This window comes from Corvus moneduloides, chromosome 7 (genome assembly GCF_009650955.1).
Source record: "Corvus moneduloides isolate bCorMon1 chromosome 7, bCorMon1.pri, whole genome shotgun sequence".
Taxonomy (NCBI): Eukaryota; Metazoa; Chordata; class Aves; order Passeriformes; family Corvidae; genus Corvus; species Corvus moneduloides.
In genome coordinates, this window is record NC_045482.1 from 5131593 (window position 1) to 5152164 (window position 20572).

Genomic DNA, 20572 nt, shown 5'->3' on the forward strand with positions numbered 1-20572 from the left:
ACTGACCACACACCCAGGTGAAACAAAAGGAGCAGCCAGGTCTTTTGTTTTCTCTTAAGCACCTAGCGATTTATCGTCTTAGTAACAGAATGGGGGAAAATTCCTTTAACAGGAAAAAAACTAGACCTCTTAAAACCCCACCACACCTCCCCTCAGTCTTCTGCCTTCTGGGCTGGCCTCAGCTCTGCCCCTTGAGAGAGGTAGAGATGGGGCACTTCAAAGGCTCATTCCTATTGTGTTTAAAGGGTCTATCATGGTCTCCATCACCATGATGGCATAATAAAGGACTTTCAGAAACACTGGGCAATATTCGGCACTGAGCAGAGGTCTCTGTAATTGCAGCTGGAAGGTGGTATTGCTGGGGACTGTGCCAGCATATAATCTTTCATTCCAGTTTTGATCTGAGGGCAGGAAGATTTTGAAGAAGGTTCATTACTAAACAACAGAGCCTTGTTTTGCAGGCACACAGCTACTCTTGTTTCAGGCAGAGCTGAGATGGTATCTTCTCCAAAGTCACCTTGAAAGGGAAGCAGCCGGTTCTTACATGATGGCATGGGATGTGCTGGTGGGCATTGCCGGCCCCATTTCCAGGTCCCTTGACCTGTGTCTGGAGGTGTGGTCATTAACCCACTCAGCCCTGCACTTCGCAAATCCTTTCTTCCCGTTTTTCCATTGTGGAAGCTCAGGTGTTTGGTTTATGTGCTTTCCAGCCCAGGCTAAGGAAAGCCCAGGACAAGGCATCCCCAGGTCTGCCTGATGGGGGCAAGTCCTGCCAGCACACAGGCTGAACATCAGCCCTTCCACACCCACCGGCCACAGTTTTAACCTTTGGTGGAGAGGAGGTAGGTGCTATAACATCTCTCACAGAAATGAGAGTCACACAAAGTCTGCTGCTCCTGGCAAGGAGTGTCAGGCTTGCTGATTCCTTTTTTTTCCTGTTGCCATGCCAACACAGCCCTGCTTAAAGTGAGATCTCATTTAAGCTCTACTGACAGAGAGTATGTAGCCTGGGAGCTTATTTAGCATTCAGGAGTGCACAGGCGCCCTGTGACGTCTGTGAGCCACAGCCAGGCTGGCTGACAAAGGAAAGGAGGATTTCAGTTTTTTCCTCTTTTCCTCTAGCATTTGCTTCTCAAGGTTAAGGGGGATAGGGAAGAGACTGCAAGCACTTTGTGATTGGGACCTCACTCTGTAGTCCTCACTGAGGCACAACTTTCAGGGAAATTAAAAGAAAATATTACTTTGGGGTATATTTTCTGTACAAAGTACGAGAGAGATATATATGAAAATTCCTTGATTCAACTAACCATGATGAGCTACTCTATTAAATTTGGAAAGCAAAGGCAATCTGGGTTTTAATTTGAGTTAGAAACTCAAAGGAAATAGTAGAAGGAAGCAAGGGACAACTCCCTGTCATTGTCTTTCATGCTGTTTTAATCTGTGATACAGATATATATGTTACAATATAGAGAAGAAACCATCTCCTCTCTTGCTGTATTCATATCCTGGGTAAGGACAGCAAAATTTAGTGTGTACTGGTGTTTTCGTTAGAGTTTTTTGTTCTGTGGAGTTGCTACTGGTAGATTAACTGCTCACTTTAAATTCAGTCCTTCTAATGATAATGACAGATTTGCTTGCCTTTGCCAGCTGAAGAGATGGAAGTTAGCACAAAATAGTTGGCATTAGCTGGCAGATGAGCACTGATGGTCCAGTGCATATCCCTACCAACAGCTGATCTGGAAATTCAAAGACAAGACTCAAAGTTAGATGTCTGTGTGATGGTGTTTACGCTGTCATTTGTTGTTTGGGAGATTCTGAGCAAAACGTTTTCATTTTCTCTGCTGTTTCACAGACTGACTACAGAGCACAGTGGTGCTTGGAAAACCTCTTCTGAAGCGATGATGTAGAAATGCAATTTTGGTTGTTTCTTGGGGTTTTGTTAGTACTGAGGCATTCCTCATGATACGCAAAAAGTGCAGGAAACTCAAGGCATCCCAGCTGTGTACATTAGATCATGGGAGTGAGCCCTTCTCCTGTGTGTGGAAAACAACTGTTCAAAACTTTAGTTTTAGTTCCATGCAGTATATGGAAAATAACTGAGAGATATCATTAGCTCCAGGGCAGGAAAACCTCTTAGCTGCTTCCTAGAGAGTCATTTCACTCAGAACTGAGAAGATTGAATAGTTCATGGAAATCAGTTTTACTTGGAGGCACTGGGAGGGGAAAATAAACCCCAGGTACTTTGCTTTTTGTTCCTATTTCTTTCCTTGAGACTAATTCATAATGATATATGATCAGTTTGGTACAGCTTCCAGCAACCCATATAGCTTATGGCAGTTAGGATAAAACTGATTTACAGTCTGGTCCTCTGCCCGTGTATCTGGCCAAACAGATACTTCTGCTCTTTTTTTTTAATGTATCAGCCGCCAGTGCTGTGTAGATGTGGCAGTCTTGCTGACGTACTCAAACTGTTTTCATCCACAGCCTTACACCACATATAGATGGAGGGAATAGGATGAGGATACAGAGACAAGGGAATAGGATTCAGTGGTGACTGTTGCTTTTTTACCCCAAATTCAGAGTATGTGCCACATCTAGAGTAACTCAGCCTGCACAGGTTGTTGGTGACCTGAAACTAATCCCTAGCTGTTCCTGTGTATGAGTTGCTTTCTCTTTCCTTTCCCTGTCATCCTTTCTCTCTATTTAAGAATATTCCATCCTTCTCAACAATTGCTCTGTCAGCTCTTCCTTCTCTTTCTCCTTTCTCACTTATGTTGTCTGCCTTTTTTCCCTCTTGATCTCCGTATGTGCTTCCAGCTTTATCCCAGCCAGCCAGTGTAGCTCCTCTGCGACCTGGAATTTCCACAACTGCTCCTGCTTTTCAGTACACTTAGGAGCTCAGCCTCTGGATGCAGCTCTCTTGGAGGCTGCAGTGCCCCCAGCCCTGGTCTCAGCTCTCCCCTCAGCAGCTGGACATATCCAGCATCATGGCTGCAGAAGCTTGCAGGTGTTTAAGTGCCATGGGAAGATAGCTTTGGCAGAAGTGGAATTGGTAGTTCAGAAGGTCACTGAACCATAGAATGGTTTGGGTGGGAAGGGGTCTTAAAGCTCATCTCGTTCCAATCCCATGCCATGGGCAGGGACACCTTCCACTAGACCAGGTTGCTCCAAGCCCTGTCCAACCTGACCTTGGACACTTCCAGGGACAGGGCAGCCATAACTTCTCTGGGCAGCCTGTGCCAGTGGACTGATGGGCACTGAAGATGCCCTGAGGGCTTTTATGTGCATCTCTCACATTTTCCTTATTCAAGAGTAGGTGCACATTTCTCTTTCTTAATCACATTGCACACATAGAGATGTGAGCTGGTAGTCTCCAAGAGTGGGCAGGCAGTGGGCGGGAATGGGCTGTGTGAGCATTTGGGGATGAGTCCTGGTCAGAGGCAAGACTCCCTTCAGCTGGGGCAGTACCAGAAAAGAGGGTGAGAGATGGGAGAACTGCTGAGCTTGGCTGAGAACTGCTCTGAAAGTCCATCCACAGCACAGCCTCTGTGGGACTGGGTTAATCTATACATGACACGGAGCACATTCAGCTCTGCCTGTCTGTGGGGACACTTGCACATGCTCCTTTGGAAGGAGCACCATTCCTCCATTGGCAGAAGAAACACGCCTGCTTTGGTATAGGTGCAGGCTGGACTGGGAAGGAGGGCTTAGAAGAGATCAGCCATGGAACTGCTGCTGCTGAAGTGCAGAGCTGGGGTGGACCAACACCATGAGCACTAAGGTGAGCAGGGCATGGCATTGCTGCATTTTATGGGTTAAATATCCCCTGATGAATTAAGCCAGCATTCTGTTGGCATTGACAGATTGATCTTCAGTCCTCTCCTGACCAGGCATGATTAAATCCCACACAAAATGTGCACAGGTTAATGTTAATTTTAAACTTAAATCCAGCAAAGTTTCTATAGCATGCTGTGAATCCTTTTTAAAAAAGATCAGAGAAAACACTGTAAAAAATGTTTAAAATAATCCCAAAAGGAGCTAAAAATGAATCTTAAAGGACGCATCACCTGCTGTAGTTGGCTGATGCTTCATTGACTTCTGCAGATGTTCTTAAAAGTCGGTTTGTTTAAAATGTTAACTTGTACTGGAGTCCAAAACTAATATTGATTTTAAAGTGGATTATCCATTATGTGTATTTATTCACATTCAAATGATTAAATATCTGGTTCTCTGTTTTGAAGCCAAAGTGGTTTCTTCTGTTTGAGTCCTAGGGAATGAATACTTTGGGGAAAGATATAGCTGCTTTGTGTGTGCAGGTGTTGTTTTGAGCTGATACCAAGTCCCAGGAAAGTCAGTGGGACATCACTGCATTACCCTGGCTGAAGGTCTGGTGTTGTCAGCTTCAATAGAGTATGTTAGCTCTAAATTGTATTGCCCATGCATCAGACAAAACAGAATTGATAGCTTTTCCCACCTCTGATTTGGCTGGGAAATGCTGAAATGCTGACAGTAAATATTTTGTTCCAGGCAGTAGACTTAAGAAGATAGACTCAGGGAATGCACAGGAAAAAAGTACTGCAGTAATGAGGCCTCATTTTTAAAGCATCATTATACTGACATTGGTATGACTCTTTTTTAACATACTTACATATTTCAAGGGGGGCTGAGGAGGGGACTGATCCCTTGGTGTTTTGTTCTACAGCTGCTAGACAGCGTGGCAGAGGCCTCTGTGAAATGAATGTGCTAGGGTGCCAGAGGAGGGGGCTCACTGGAACTTTCACAATGGCTCCTGGCTCCTAGAATGAGTCAGTTTAGATTTTGCACTGTGTGATTTGCACTGTGATTTGGACTATGTGGCCAACTCTCTCACTGAAGAAAGTCATCAGGAAAACTTCGTCAGAGCAGGGGAACTGTTATACACACAGAACATGTGGAAGCAATCCAAGGACAGGCAGCCTGAGCTTCCCTGCTGCTTCCTTGAGTGCTGCAGAGCAGCTGAGGCTGCCCAGGTGTCCTGGGTTGCAGTGTATTCTATTACCATCCTCATGAGCTGTTGAAATCAGGTGGGGCAGTGTTTCCTTGCCTCCTCCCTCCGAACTATCTTCTGATGCCCTGCGGCATGACTCATAGATAACTCCCTCTGGACTATCTTCTGTTAATGAGCCCATCAACAATGCCTGGCCTCATGACTCATCATCCCACTGTGAGATGCTCCACCCAGGAGGAACCAAGCATTTCATCCTGGATATAATGAGATTCCAAACACCACAGACAACCTTTCCACTGGATTCCCAGAGGACAAGAGCTACATCGCCACCGCTGGACTTTCTGAGGAAGAACAGACCCTTCTACAGGACCACAGCTTCAGCAGAGCCACATCCACCACTTCAGGAGGACTGCAGCCACCATTTTATGGGACTGCTACCACCACCCTGACTAACAGGGTGTCAGGTTGTATCCTGACTCTGTCAGTTTAACCCAGTGGTTTTTGCCTTTGTTTTTTTTGATTTCTCTGTTAAATTGTTATTCTGACTTGGTGCATCCCACTGGTATGTTTTCAAACTAGTACACCAGGAAAGCCACTCTCCAGCCTTGTGTTTGTACCAGAGCACAGCCAGGCCAACATTGCTCAGCTGCAGCCAGGACTCCAGCTATGCACCAGATTTACTCTGATATAAAGCAGACAGCACAAGAATCACAGAATCACTAAGGTTGGAAAAGACCTCCAAGATCATCACGTTCAAAAGTGTTAAGGAGCTGGATAGTGGTAGTTCAGATTTACAGTCTAGAGTTTAAGGACAACATAGGAGGGGCTGTTGAATACCCCAAAACACAGAGGTGTAGTGCATTTGCAGTGGGGCTCACCAGGGTATGAAGCTGCTGTGCCAAGTACTCAGCTGTAGCTCACCTATTCCTACTCTTCTCACACAGTGACTGCCATACATCTTTCCCCAACGATAATCTGAGTGTTCATACCTTGGGGATCCAATGGATTAAACCGTCAAAACTTTCTTTCCCAAAACACAGACCTTTTCTGGCCTGTTCTACTGGTTAGCTGGTGAATCCTGGTGATTAAATTAATCTGTCCCTGTCCTCATAGATGCTGCACTAGCTTAAAGTCAATGAGTTTATTAGGGAAATTATACTTGTCAGTTGTGTTGTGGTTGCACTTAATTTAAAAGCTGATGTTCCTGTTGTTTACCTTCATACCTCCTGCCAATTATTGTTAATATTGCCAACATCCAGATCAAGGACCTACTTACAGCAAAATATTTACACTCACAAAAGTTGTTTGAAAGCCAATATTTGAATTCTGTGACGCTATGTTACAGCTTTTTTCTTCAATCTCAAGCACTAATCTTTTGGCATTTTTGGGGGTTTATATAACTTACTCATACTACTTTGATTGCTGCTGTACATTTGTCTTATAATCTGCATGCAAAAAGGCAGTATTTAGAGCTGTCATGATCGCAGTGATCAAGTCCAAGATGTATCTTTGGTTTTTCCATCCCAAATGTCACTCGGTGATGCCTGGGTCTTTTTTTTCACCCCAACATTTCAGTAGTCTTGACTGAAACAAGTAATCCACCAGCTTCCAGGAGAGCTGGGCATCAATTCAGGACCTGTCTTTAGGGGACTGGCTAATGCCTCTAAACAAATCGAATAGCTATTTGGCTTATAACCCGACTGCACTCGGAATTGCAGTACCCGGGGGGAAAAAATCCATAGGTCCTGTTTGCTTTTCAAATCGTCAAAGATAGCAAATAGCCATTTTGTATCTTTTCTTTCTGCAGGAATATGTGGAGTGTTTTGCCTCACAAGGCAGTGCAGGTTTCTTTGTGCTTTTGTTGTTGACTAGATTCAACTGCGCCAACAGTTAGTGCTGGTTACCTTGGAAACTGAATCCCACTGAGGATTTTGACAGGCACATCTTGACTGAAATTGCTTTGTTTTCACAATTCTGCAAGTATACATGTAGCTAATCCTTTTGCTGTACTCTGTTCTTTCCCTAAAATGTAGCAAAATTAATGAAACATTATTTTATCTTTTCCATCTGATTGCAACTTTCTTTAATCCCTTCTTTAGCCGCAGTGCTCCAGGAATGTTAATTACCCTTTACTTTAACTGAGCTCAGTTTTTTCTTGATAGGTGTTTGAGGGGTGACCCTATGAATGTGTGTGAAGTTTTGACACGATTTGCAGTATCCTTTCTGTCCCTCCTTCCTATTATCCCTTTTCTTTGGTTTTCTCTTGGAGCATTTGTTGTGCCATACGGTTCAAGCGTGTTAAACTTTGTTTATGCCTTAAACAAGTTGAGCTTTACAGAGACCAGGTGGCATCTTCTGTGGCCACAGCAAACTCAAGGTCTTGCTGCCACCCTAGTGGCATTGGGTAGAGCTGTTGCCAGAAAGAGGGAGGGGTGATGCTGCTCCAGTCTGGGAACACTGTCCTGATGAAATTGTGGGGATGTGAAATGCATTTTTTTATTAGGAGGAGCTGTCCCTGTTGCTGTGAGATGGGTTCTCAAGGTGGGAAGAAGCAATAGATAAGTGGGCTGAGTGATCTGGCTGAATGGCAGTAATGAAACACAGGTGACTACAGGCAGGAAAGGAGAAGAACTGAGGAGACACTCTGGTCTGACTGGAGCAACTCTGGCTTCAGAAATCACTGACACTGTTATATGAGGTGATGAGCAGGCTGTTTTCAGGGCCAGTTCCCCTGCGGGCAGGATCCTTGCATCAGTGCCAGTCACATATCTGTGAGGCAGGGAGAGGCTGTGAGCCCTGTCACAGGAGAGTCAGTGTCTCCTGTCAAAACCAGTCCTCAGAATAATCATACCGCATTGCACAGGGGAACAGGGGAGAGTGAGAAGATAAAGACTGCTGGATGAGGGCTGTCAGAAACAAACATCTGAACAGTTTCACCTAAGACATGGTGTTCATAGCAAACTCAGCTTCTCCATGGATTGAGCCTGAGGTTGTGGTAGGTTGGAATAGAAAGAGGAAAAAGTGCTAGAGGCTGAAGGAAAACCACTAAAAGGGCATGTAAAGAACAAACATCACACATCACTGTGAAGATGTCTCACAGATCTGATTTCTGCTCTTGCCTTTATAGTTGCAGATTTTTTAAAAAGGTATTTTTTTGAACTATTTTGTGGAAGTATTTATGTCAGGACCTGAAAGCTCAGACACCTATTTGAAAAGACTCTTGCCACTGTCTGGGTATCTGTCTCTTGGGCTGGTAAACATGTCTGTTATAAAAGTTAACAGAATGGAAAAGCATTGTGGGAAGTAGAAGTTTGTAGATAATGTGCCAATGGAGACATCTACAGTCCATTGACAAATGCAGCAGGATTGATAAGGAATGAAGGAGAGCTTTGAAATTCCATCTTGGCCTTGTACAGGATCTGATCCCAGATACTGGATCGTGCTGTAGCCAGTCTTCAGCATGTAACCTCACTTAACAGCCTCTGTCTGAGTCTCTGTTAGGGAAGGGGTATCTGGAGGGAGTGTCTGAATGTCTGAATGATGCCTGCTTCAGTGTAAATCTCAGTGCTAGAGTGGCTGAGGTGGAGATTGGGTAGCTCTTGTGTCTCTGGATGTACTTGTGAGGAGGGCAGCAGCCTTTGGAGGCAGCAGGCCTTCTAAACCCAGCCGACAGGGAAGGCTGTGGCTCCCCATACCACCAGCACCTTGTTCCGCATCCCCTGTGCATCTTAGTACTCTGTAAAGGTCTTATGTCACTGAGTCGTCTCTGGGACAGGGAAATTCTAGATCTCCTGTTTTGATATACTGGGGTTTATAGAAGAATTGGGATGACTTCCAAAACCAGGAGCACAGAGTGCTTAATTCATTTGAATTTTAACTTTGGTTTAAATTAGTGTAGGTCCCCAGACAGGACTCTGTCCTCTCAGCAGGGAAGAGTCCTCTGTTGCTGCCACAGAGCAGCTGTGGGACTGGTAGCAGCTGGGCAGAGCTGACCTGGCAGCCCTGTTGGAGCGTGGTGTGAAGTGACCTTAGAGGGAGCAGCAAAACCACTGTCCCGGTATGTAAGCCCCTGGCCTCTCACCTCTGCCTACTCCCTGTCAGGGCTTTGGAGAGTTCATGCTGAGGGTTTTCACTATGTTTTCTCTCTGTTATGGACATCCAATTCAAGGACTGCCTATACTTTAGGGTACTGTATTCCCTGAAATCAAGCTGTGAAGCTCCATCTGTGTCCTGTATCATGAACAGCTGACATCTTGGTAAAAAGGAGCAGCATTTTACTCTCCATAAAATGCAAAGAAAAGACACGTTGCTGTTCTTTGTGGAGTCTAAGGTAAAACGATGCTCCTTATTGCCTTTAAGAAATAAATCTGTTTGTCGTAACTTGTTGTATGTTGGTGCCGTGTCTGTGGTATGAAGTAGAGTCAGAGAGAGTCTGCCTGTTTAAAGAGAGGGAATGTAAATGTCTACAAGCAAAACCATGTCTAATGAATACATAGTTAGGCATCCAAGCTGCCTAACTCTCCTTTTTTTTTTTTTTTTTTTTTTTTTTTTTTGGGGGGTTGGGGTAGGCTGGAATTGGTTTGTTTGTTTGTTCTTTATCATTAGGCTGCCTTGAACTTTAACTGAACCATAAGAAAACTATTAAAAGTCTCAATAGCAGCCCTGTGAGGATTTGACTTACCCACTGGATCTTCTATTTATAGTGTCCATTAGTACAGAAATGTCTGTCCTTTCGCAGCAGTCATGTACAGCAAAAGCACTGCTCTTCTGATGAACTGCCCATGCCTCCCATGTCACCCAAAATATCCATCGGCACTGTTCAGAAGGAAGCCTTTCTTGATCAAAGAACACTGCCAAACAAAACAAACTGAACAAAAACACAAGCCCAGAGGCCATTTGTATTTTTTTTTTACTTATTTTGTGCAGCCTGAAATAGAAATTTCTGTTTATCAGGAGACAACCTTTCACCCTCAGACATATCTCCCTGTGGAACATTATCTTTGTCCCAAGCAAATTAAATTAGGAAGAGAGCTGAGAGGGTGAGAACTGTCTTCCAGGCTTGTAGAGCCCATTTGTACCAGAGAACCGGGCTGGATGGGAACAAGTATAGATTCTCTTACAGAGGAGGCAGTTTTTAATAAGGATTTGTCTTAACCCTGCTGGGAGGAGGGTTGCAGTTGCTTGGCTGTTGGAAAGCAGTTGACCAAGTGGATTTCCTTTGGATATGCTCTAGGGTACTAAGTCTGATACATGTTTGCATATTCTATATCAGAAATTAATTTGAGCCTTTCATTAAAGTTTTCATGTGAACATAAGCTTCAAAAATTGATTCTTTTAACAGTCTTTCTCACTGAATCTTGATTTGTTCATCTGAGCCAATAGTATAGTCTTGATGATGTTGCTTTTGTCAGTGGTGTTGTGATTAGTAGCTTGGTGGAAATTTTGACAGGAGGGCCACGTGCCACATCCTCCAGATGTGAAGCGGTGGCAGGAATTGGTGCAGGGTTTTCTGTAGCCGTGGCACTCAGTGAAGCTCTGTGCTGTTCTCCATGCTCAACAGAGCTGTCAGGGCGATGCTCTTTCCTGCTCTGAAAGAGCAGAATCTGAGCAGAGATATACCACGTATCAAGGGATGCTTTCTGGAAGAGCAGTTTGTTTCCCACTGATGGAAGGTGCTGCAACATGCCATGGTGTGTGGAGGGTGCCACGTGTCTGCAGGAGGAGGATGGGCCAAGCTGCAGGTTCGTTCTCCCAGGTTTTCCCAGAATCACTTGTGCTTTGCAAGCTGCGTGTGCCTCACAACACAGGGAGCCGACAGGACTTGTAAGGATTCCAGATTTGTGTCCAGTCCACTGGTCTGCAGCAGCAGCACTATGTGAGAGTCTAGGAGGGTCTGGGAAGTGCCTGTTTTGTGTTTCTCACAAGAGGAAGGAACCAAGAGGTGCTGAGAAGCACTCCCAGAAACCAGCAGGTGTGGAAGCAGCCCAAAATGAGGTGCAAAGCCCCAAAATGATGTGCAGGCCCTGGAAGGCAGCTGGGAAGATTGCTGGGCTTTAAATCAATATCCCTGTTCTTTGATCTATAGGACTGACCACATGTGTGACTTGATTGATGGGGTTATGGTGCTTGATTTGATCTTCTTAACAACAAAGGGGAGTTTCATCTCATACTAGGGATGTGTTGTTGAGTAGAACAGAGAACTAGAGCTACTATTCGTAGTCTCCTCCTCCTACAGGCACCTGTATCATATGTAGTCCATGTCATAAATGTATTGAGCCTCATCTGAAAAAAACAGTTGATTTGTTTCCTCCAATGTGGAAGGCTGCCAGAACGTCTCACCCCTGACAGTAGAAAAGCAGCATCTTTAGATTTCTAATCTGAATTTATCCTTGGCAAGTTTATATTCATGTATTTCAATGTTTTTTCAAATTAATGTTTTTCAAATTAACTTGTTTTTTTCATTGCTTGGTAGTTGTTCTGGCATATTCATCCATCTACTTTTGCTGTTGGCAGCAGCCAGTGGAACTGTTGCAGTCACTGCCCTCCAGGTGACCAGCCAGGAGTGCAGTGAATTATAAGGTATAAACAGCAACAATTAGGACTGTTCTTTGCTAATAGGTGGGGGTTTTTAATATCTCATGAAATTGTTTGTGTAAAAGAAAGATAAACCTAGCACTTTGGTTTTAGACAAACATGGCTGTGAAAGTCAAGTAGTTCACATCTATGTTTTTTGGGGAAGATAATTGGCTATTCTAAAGCACAAATTAAGAGGAATAGCTTCACATTAAAAGTACAAGGGAATTCTATAAGAGTAACTGTGAAAAGAAATCATTATTAATCTAATGGACAGTCCCTTGTCAGCGTGGTTGTTGTGAAGTTACATGTAGGGCATTGATTTAAACACACTTGCCCTTCCCAGCCAGTTCTTGCCTGAAGGACGTGGTAATGGGTGAGCAGAGCTTTTATTCCAGCCCTCAAGATGGTGATTAATGGGGGCTCTGGCAGGAGCAGGGTGTATTGACCTCTGCCATTATAAACCTCTATGTCTACATGAAGGCTGGCGAAGCAGTGAAGTTTTGCTCTGTTCCCAGGTGTGCCCAGCTGTGCAGCTGGTGGGTTGTGACTGTGCAGCTTGTGGCCTTCCCCAGGGCTCAGCTCCATCTGTATTGGGAACAGTTCTCAGACAGCACTTGGATATAGCTGGAGAGGGAAGCAGTTTATTTCCACTGAGTTTTGCTGAGAGAGAGAAATATATTAATTAATGACTAAGGGAGAGCAGACTCATATAAAGATAAGAACCACAAACCCTTTTTTCTCTGAATTCTGCTGGACCAACCTTTAGGATCTTGATTTGTTACATCAAAGGTACCTGAACTTCCAGAGGGCAGGAAACTTCTCTTGTTGCTTCCACATGCACCTGTGTGCCTGATGACATTTCACTGCATCTTTGAGTGGGTCTGGAGTCGAGCTGAGACAGTTTCTCAGTTTGGAAGAATTCACTCCTTGAGTGGTCCTACTACTACTCTCTGCTCACCAGAGCAGCCAGTTCCTCATCCCTTCTCAGGTGTGCTACGCCTTGAGGGCAGTGGTGAAGAGCAAAGCATGGGTTCTGTGGCACCCAGCTCTGTCAAGCATGCAATGCCTGAGCCAGCTCCATGCACAGAGCATGTTGCGGCCCAGCAGCAAGGAGCCCATTCCACCAAAAAAATGTTATCCTCTGCAATCCCTCTGCATGATACTCAGACTTACTGTTTAGATAAAGCTTTGTGTAGCAGTCTTAAAAGGGGTGAGGAGGATGAAGTATTGATTTTAATCATGCAGGAATGTTATTTGGCCCTTTAAGTCCCTCATCAGCATAGATGGCTGTCTGGGAAGTGCCTTTAATGCATACTGTGTGCTGCTGAGGAGGAATTAGCATTCAAAGGGCATGTTAGAATGCAGATAACTTCACATATTAAATGTCAAGAAATTCCATTACTCAGCTGCCTACTTTTGCAAATCCCTGTTTGCAAAACAGTACCTACAGAAATTTTTCTGGACATTTAATAGATGATCATCTTAAAATATTGCAGTTGCTGCACGTTGTCCCTAATAGAAAGAATATTAAATAATGATGCTTTGTGCATCTTGCTTAGAGCAAGCTCCTGATTTTTATAAATACTTGGCACTTTCCACTGAAATCTTTGGAATATCTGGTCCTTCTCTTTTATTTTTAATGATTTCCTTATGTTTCAGGAAAAAAGATTACCTTTTAAAAAAGGATAAAGTTAGCCTCTGCTTTTTTATTGTTTAAGTTAATCTTTATGATTTTAAAACACCATTCTGAATAGCATGCTTTTCTTTCTTTTTTTCTGACTTTGGTACTGCCACAGAAGAAGTGTCTGCGAGGATAGTACAAGTAGTAACAGCTGAAGCTGTAGCAGTCCTGAAAGGTGAGCAGGAAAAAGAAGCCCAGCACAAAGATCAGCCTGGATCGCTGCCTTTAGGTAAAATGAGACAAAGAATGTTCCAGGTATCCTTGTGTCTGCAAATGTCTGTATGTATATTAAAAAATGCTGTTCCAGCTGTGTATTCAGGTTGGTTATGGTTGTGGGTAAACTGTAGCCACCACTGGATAAGTGCTGGAACCACAGGATTATGGCAGGATCCTTGTATTCCCGGTTCTTCATGGCTCTGTGAAAGTCTCAGTCCCTGTTTGCTCTAACAGTTCTCAACCTTGTTTCTGACTCCTGAGTAGCGTGGCCATGGGTGTGTTTGGTTGTAGGGTATTGTCATCATGTTGGTTGGAACTGTTTGCGTTCAGCCATGTACAACATGAAGGATTAATGTCTGAAGAGGCAAAGAGAGAGTGGCATATAAAAAGAAAGTGAGGCTTTGCTGGTCGAGTGGTAGCTGCTTAAATAGATGGAGGGGGAGCAACTCCACAGGAGGCAGAAAGGAATGTGGCACACCGGGTTGAGAGCAACGAGGCAGAGTGAGGGCAGACTGTGGAAGGAGTCACATGTGGTAAAAGCAAATGCCAGCAGTCTGTACAGGAAATGGTAACAATGCCACTGGTCCATGCTGTGTCTCCATCCTCCTGTTGCCTCCTTTGCGAAATATCTCTCTGAAATACAAGTGTGTGTGTGTGTGTGTGTGTGTGTACGTGTATGTGTGTATCTATCTATCGATAAATGAAGGTAGGTATACAGCCATTTGTACCTAAAGTGCTTCCTCCTTGCCAGAAAACTTCTGCAGTAGCTCAAAATATGTACACCAAAGGCCTGAGAAAACACATACTCCATCTTGAGGTAAGGAAGTCTTGCAAGCCTGTCCTAGGACAGATTCTGCTGAGTGCATGTACGTTGTGATTAAATCAAAACAATGCCCTGCAGTGTTTCCCCTACAGGCACCATGCCTGCTTTGGTGCAGTGCTTGGCCCTTGCCTAGGAATGATTTAAAGTCAGTGAGTAATTTAGAATATTTGTTGGAAATTTGGTTCCCAAGGTTTTTTGCTTCATTGAAATTAACTTAGAACTGCAGCAGGGAGATGTGTTGCTTGGTAATTGCCTTCTTTGCAGAGACTCAGTTTTACATGGAAGACCCCAGTTCTCCAAATCACTTCACTCAGGCCTGGGAGAGGCAAAATGGATATTCAGTTCCATCTAGTCAGATAAGTAATTTAAAAGACATTGTGAGAAGTGTGTCTTCAGTTAACAACTGTTGGTGTTACAGTTGCTGTGGTCAGATGCATTGTGATGAATTTATAAATCTCTGTCCCTGGACAGCACATCTTAAGGACAAGTCACATATCGTCTTTTGCAAATCACACTGAAATCAATAGGAGGAAGCCTGGAAAATTCTGTTGGGGCTTTGAAAGTGGCCTGTCTGTGCTTGGCAGGAAGCCCTGAACTGTAAACTGAGATCTGCCTGTTGAAAGGTGCCGTTGATAAGACAGATCTGTTAAAACAGATTTGTTTGGCGTTTTTTTTAAAACACTTGTTAAGCCCCAGGAGTGGATATGTTTTTAAAGAAAAAAATTCTCAAAGTGATTGGTATGAGATAAAATGCAGAGGTTATGCTGAATTCATTTGAGAAGCTTGTTTAGGATTTCATCATACCTGAATTGAAATAATTGGAAAAAAAAAAAAAAAATCTTTTGTTTTCAGCATCTGATCTCATGACTGGGAACGAATGTAAATCCCAATCCAAATGCATTTGTTTTAACTACGCCTTGTTCAGCTGAATCACTGTTATGTCACAGCTGATACAAGTTCCCTGTGCATTTAGACAAGCAATATTTGCATGTGTTCTGTGATTAACCTTGAACTCAGCAGAAGAAAAAAAAAGTGTGCAGAATGGAGTTTTTTCATGTAGTTTTTTTCAAGGTAGATTGAAGAGATTGGATGCCAGTTTCTGATAGTTCGTGTGAATTTGTAATAATACCACATGTGCTCAGATGCTTTTTTGTTGTTGCCTTGGGTGACTCAAGGTTTTTTAAGAGGCAATACTGATTTAAAAGAGTATCTTGTATTTGATTTTTATATTATGCTCTATGACCAAAATTTTGTAAATAATTCATACCATTAGAAAACAAACCAACAACAGAAAAATAAATCCTTTTATTATAATTTCAAAAGTCCATGTATTCTGCTAGGGTCTGTCTGAAAATCCAGCAGGCATGAGTCCCCATCAGATTAGTTCCTCAGCTGGGCAGAACCCAACTGACTGCAGCTTGTATCATGTATTGCTCTTCCTGGAATTAACAGCTGTATCTCATTTTCACTGTTTGATTTCTAGCAGTTGAAGAGTCAGCCAACCTGCCTCCTTCCCCACCTCCTTCACCAGCTTCCGAGCAGACTGGAGTTCTGGAGGAAGGTAAGGGTCTCCTGGACATTCCAGTGCAGAGCTGTCAGCAGGGGGATGAGACATGAATCTGAAGGATGGGGGAATCAGAAAATGGAGATACTTTCTGCAGTGGAGATACGTCTCATGTGGAAAGATAAGACATTCCCAGCAATAACTCCCCATCTGCAAACCAATTGCAGCGTATAGATGAGGTAGACACATGCACAGAGGTAGCTGAGGGATATGCTAAGAACATCCATGCCAAAGAAAAAGAGATAGTGTTGCTCACTTTTTTGTTTGTTGTATGCAATATGAGCCAAGATGTCTGCTGTCCCAGTGTGGTCACCGTAACTGCAATTAAGTATGAGCCATCTTTTGTTTCTTGAGATTTGTTTGGCTGCATTTTTAAAATTACCATTGCCTTTTGGTTTGGAATCTTAAATGCATGAAAGCAAGGAGATTCAGAGCTGGATCATTTCTTTGACCCCCAGCCTGTAATTCATGCTCCAGTGTCTACATGTATTGGGGTTTCAGTACACAAAGTGCAGCAGTCACATTTGAGTCTTAAAAAGCAAATCTCTATTCTATTCTGCACAAGTGTTCAGTTTCAGTAACCCATGGCCACTGTATTTTCCTCCTGCTGAAATCTCCTCTAGCAAAGAACTGAAGCGTTGGCTTAATGTTAAGCAGAGGCCTAAATCCCAGTGAAGCGGCTGCAGTGTAAGCATGTGCGTGAGTGCTTTGTTCAACAGAAGACAGCTGCTGCATCAAGGCCATCAGTATAGGGAGACAGCCGTGTGTTAAAATTGAGCTGTATCATGGGGTTAAGAGGGAAGGATTTGGGTTCAGAATCTCCAGGGGACTGTCAGTTTAACTCTGCCATGTTAGTAACATTTTTATGTGTCCACTTACTTCTTGGATTTTCTTTTAGCATTTTCTCTTTCTTTTTGTTACATAAGTGCATGAAAATAATTTCTTATCATCTACTGAACAAACTTTGTTGGTATTTTAACACAGAGCCTCTATGAATTTTGCAAGTGGATGGCTGCTATTTCACATGCTAGCATGCTCTGATTGAGTTTTTGAGGACTCTGCAATTAGGCATGTTCCATCATGCAGTCATTTTTGAGACAGTGAAATTACAGGCTGTGGTAACAACAACATTTGTCAGTCCACTCTACTGGAAGGGCCTACTGGGTGTGGTTACTAACAGTTAAAAAGAACTTGAATTTGTTTTTTAAAAAACATCTGCCCATTGTGTGTTTGAAAAATAATACAACAATTCCTAGACTCATCACTCAGAGGCAGTGGCAATCAAAACTATTAACTGAAAAGAGAACTCGTAAGGCATTAGCAAAGGTTTTTAGAATTGTTACCAGGGCTTTATCACTCTTTTTTAATGTATAGTTCACTTGGCTAGTCCTGTGTATGCTTTTTGATTTTTCATATCACAGTAAAGGGCATGTTCTTCTGCTTCTGGCCACTGTCAAGGTTCTTCCATTAGCCTCAGCTTTAGGTTTGGCTTTGTGTGCTGCTTATATCAGCTGCGTATTTGCATGTATTTTAGGATTTTATAAGGTACTTATATTTGTTAATTGACAGGAGGTTGTAGATTGGCCCCTAAGCAAATGGAAAGCATTTTGCTAGTTGTACTAACACAGGAAGGTGGCAAAACACTCTACAGCTTGAGGTATTATCTACTGCCAGACTGCAGTTCCCAGCTGTGCAAATGACTCAGCAACTCACTTAACATTGTTGGTTTTCTCTTTACTTTCACATAGAATTGAATTAAGATAATAGCACTTACCCTGCAGAGGTGGTTACAAGCACTGAAAGGACAGTGTTTGGGAAATGTTTCCCTGATTTACACAATGTCATGGTTTTTAATAACTTTCAAATAATTTTCTTTAACATTATTCAAAAGAGACTTTTCCATGACCTGGAAGATTTTGATTTAATGCTCCATTTTTAAGAGCAGATGGCTGGTTTGTAAGGGAAGTATGGACAAAAGTGATGTCCTGAGTCTTTAATGCACTGTGCTGGAAGCTTCTTGTTTATGTCTGGCTCTCAAACAGGAACTCACAGTAAAGTTGTTTGAAGCAGCAGAAAGAACTTGGAAATAATTTCACCAGAAATATATTATGTTGCGTTTTACAAAAATATCAGTGTTATCAGTTCAGTGTAGTAAAAATGGTAGTAAAAATCTTGTGCTCTGCTCGGTATCAGAAGATATGGTCCCTATTTTCTGTGGGTAAGTTCAGTTTTTGGTGGCCTGAGGGAGCCAGGCCTGTCAATTTTATTCGGACAAAGTTCCCATTCAGAAGAGTTTGCCTCAGTAGGGTTTGACCCAGTTTTACTGTACTTGTTTAAACCTCCCATTCCCTATACCATCTGGCTATCCATCGTCATGCATCTTAACATTGTCTTTCTGCTTAGTAAAATACAGTTTATTAATTTCTTGAACAAAAAAGGTGAGTACTTGGTGTATCTGCCTCAGACCTTTTTTTTCCTTCTCCTAGAAGCTTTTCCTAATGCACTTGTCAGTGTGTGTTGCATTGCTTTGAATCCAAGAGACTTCTTCAGTCAACGTAGGAAGGAAATCACTGTTGTAGACTGACAAAGGTGGATGTGGCCAGCCATGCAGCAAACACAAATTAAAAAAAAAAAGGTAGGAAAGACAGAGAGGTTTTTGGGTCAAGTTTATTTCATGAGAGAAAGGAGTCAGTTGGATGTAGGTTTCTTTGATTTGGCTGCAGGAAAGCATTGAAATGAACCTGTCCCTTTTTACTGCTGCAGAAGGTAAGAGAACTGATTTGCCTTATTGAAATTATTATATTTATTTCAACTATAATAACATAATTTTGTTCAGGAAATTAAATTCTCCTTAGCACCCTCTAATCCGTTTATCAGTTGTATCTGGTCATGCAGGACTGATGTAATACTCTAATTTCTCAGCATTTCTTTTGTGCTCTGTGCCTTTTGACGACAGTCAACAACGTCTTCACGTAAAAAAATTTTTAAACATTACAGGATAGAAGGGTGCCTCTGATGGACTGTCTTCCACTTTAAAATAGGCAGGTTAGCCTTTATATACCAAGTAAGAATGTTTTATAAACTGAAAAGAAACAAGTGTCATATGAAAATGGATCTATTGATGGTGAAAATTACTTCTTGAAAGGCATTCTCAAAATATACAAGGAAGGTAAAGCAGAATTAGCCTTTGTGAGAAGTGATTTTAATCTTGGACTTTAAAATGCATTAGGGATTTTTCCCATGCTTTGAGATGGAAAAGATTAGAAGGGACTATAATAACAAAGGATTTTTCTTGTTGCTGAAATAAAAGCATAGCCTCCTTAGAAGACATCATTATCCTGTTAATTAAATTATTGCATTAATTCTGAAAATATCTTTATTCAAACTGATAAAAAACCAGTGTAAATCTGTAAAATAGCCACAGATGTAACAGCCCCAAGCAGTACCAGGCTTTGCACTCCTGGTGATTTTGGACCATCATAATAGCATGTATTTTTACTGCTGTCAGTTCCTGCAGTTTTAAGGAGCAGAGGCAAGGCCTCTGTTTTCTTGCCTACAATCTGTTCAGAGCCCATAAAGAAGGGATTTTCAGCCTTGTTTGCAATAGTATAGAGAAGTCCTGGGATTTCACCTTCACTCTTGTTGATGCATTTTGCTTTTGAAGGTCCGTGGTAAATGTGGGTAAGTAAACCCACAGTTGGAAGGAGAACCTCCCCTTCTGCACATCTCCCTTCTCTGTGTTCAGCTTCTGACCATATCAACCTTCTCTTTTTCTCTCCATGTTGTCTCAGTTCCAGCTGAAGAGGTGGCAAGTGATTCAGCTCTTGTGTTCAGTAATTCGTGGGCTGGTGTGAGGGCACCCTGCAGAGAAGGGGGAGTTGAAATTTGAACCTTCTTGGATTTAGGAGGGAGTTGATTCCTGGTCTCTCATGCCTTGAACTGTGGGCTCACCCCCTTGCAACTTGCCTTTTGCAAACTGTGAGCCCCCTCAAATCTGTTGCAGAATTTTGTAGATGCTTCTGTGGAGAAGAAATCCACAGGTTCTGCACTGCAAGTAGATTGAGATGATTCTCTGCAACCTTGCTTCTGGCTCTTAAGTGCTAGGGAAAAATGGGAAGCTTGGGCACAGCACTGTGCTTAGCATTTCCTATTGCAGTTCTCTGCAGAGCTTCCTGCTTGGCAGAAGTGGGTTGCCAGGTTGTCTTTCCACACCTGCCTCTTTTAATATTGCATAAACCCCTGAATCTGGGGGTTGGATTCCGCTAAAAAGAGAAGCAGCTAAACTATTGGTGGTTCAGGCACTCTTTGTTCCCTGAAAGAAACTGTGAATACAGTTCTCTTAAACTGAGTTCCATGTGTGGTCTTTGTGCCCACAGCATACCTTCGGTCCCAGCCAGCCTGAGCGCTGGCACTAGTCTTAAACATGGGCGATCTTTCTTTTGCAGGACAGTGATACATAGAGAAGCTGCTAATATTGACATTTGTTGCTACTTTTTTTTCCTTTTCAGGGGTGATTGAGCCTGAATGGGTTGCTCCTTCAGCAATCCTTTCCTAGGCAGAAAAAATCCATGCCATGACATTACAGGACACTTGCTGCTAGTTGCTGCAGAAAGCAGAGGTGCTTTTTCTAAAGACACAGAGGTTGTTTTGTTATGGTGTACTATAGAAAGAAAGTTAAACCTTACTGCTGTTTGCCAGGAAGAACCTTAGAGCTCTTAGGATTGG

General features: G+C 42.8%; 1 protein-coding gene across 50 annotated transcripts in view; it reads left to right on the forward strand.

Annotated features, from left to right (window-relative positions):
- Positions 1 to 20572, forward strand: part of MAP2 (microtubule associated protein 2) — a 248766-nt gene that overhangs the window by 186113 nt on the left and 42081 nt on the right. For 36 of the 50 annotated variants that reach the window (XM_032115035.1, XM_032115037.1, XM_032115013.1 and 33 more), the window contains 2 exons: positions 13360 to 13473; positions 15767 to 15844. In XM_032115035.1, coding sequence (XP_031970926.1) covers positions 13360 to 13473; positions 15767 to 15844 — 192 coding nt within the window. The remainder of the gene's footprint in view (positions 1 to 13359; positions 13474 to 15766; positions 15845 to 20572) is intronic. The other 14 variants (XM_032115029.1, XM_032115031.1, XM_032115046.1 and 11 more) reach the window with 4 other exon arrangements.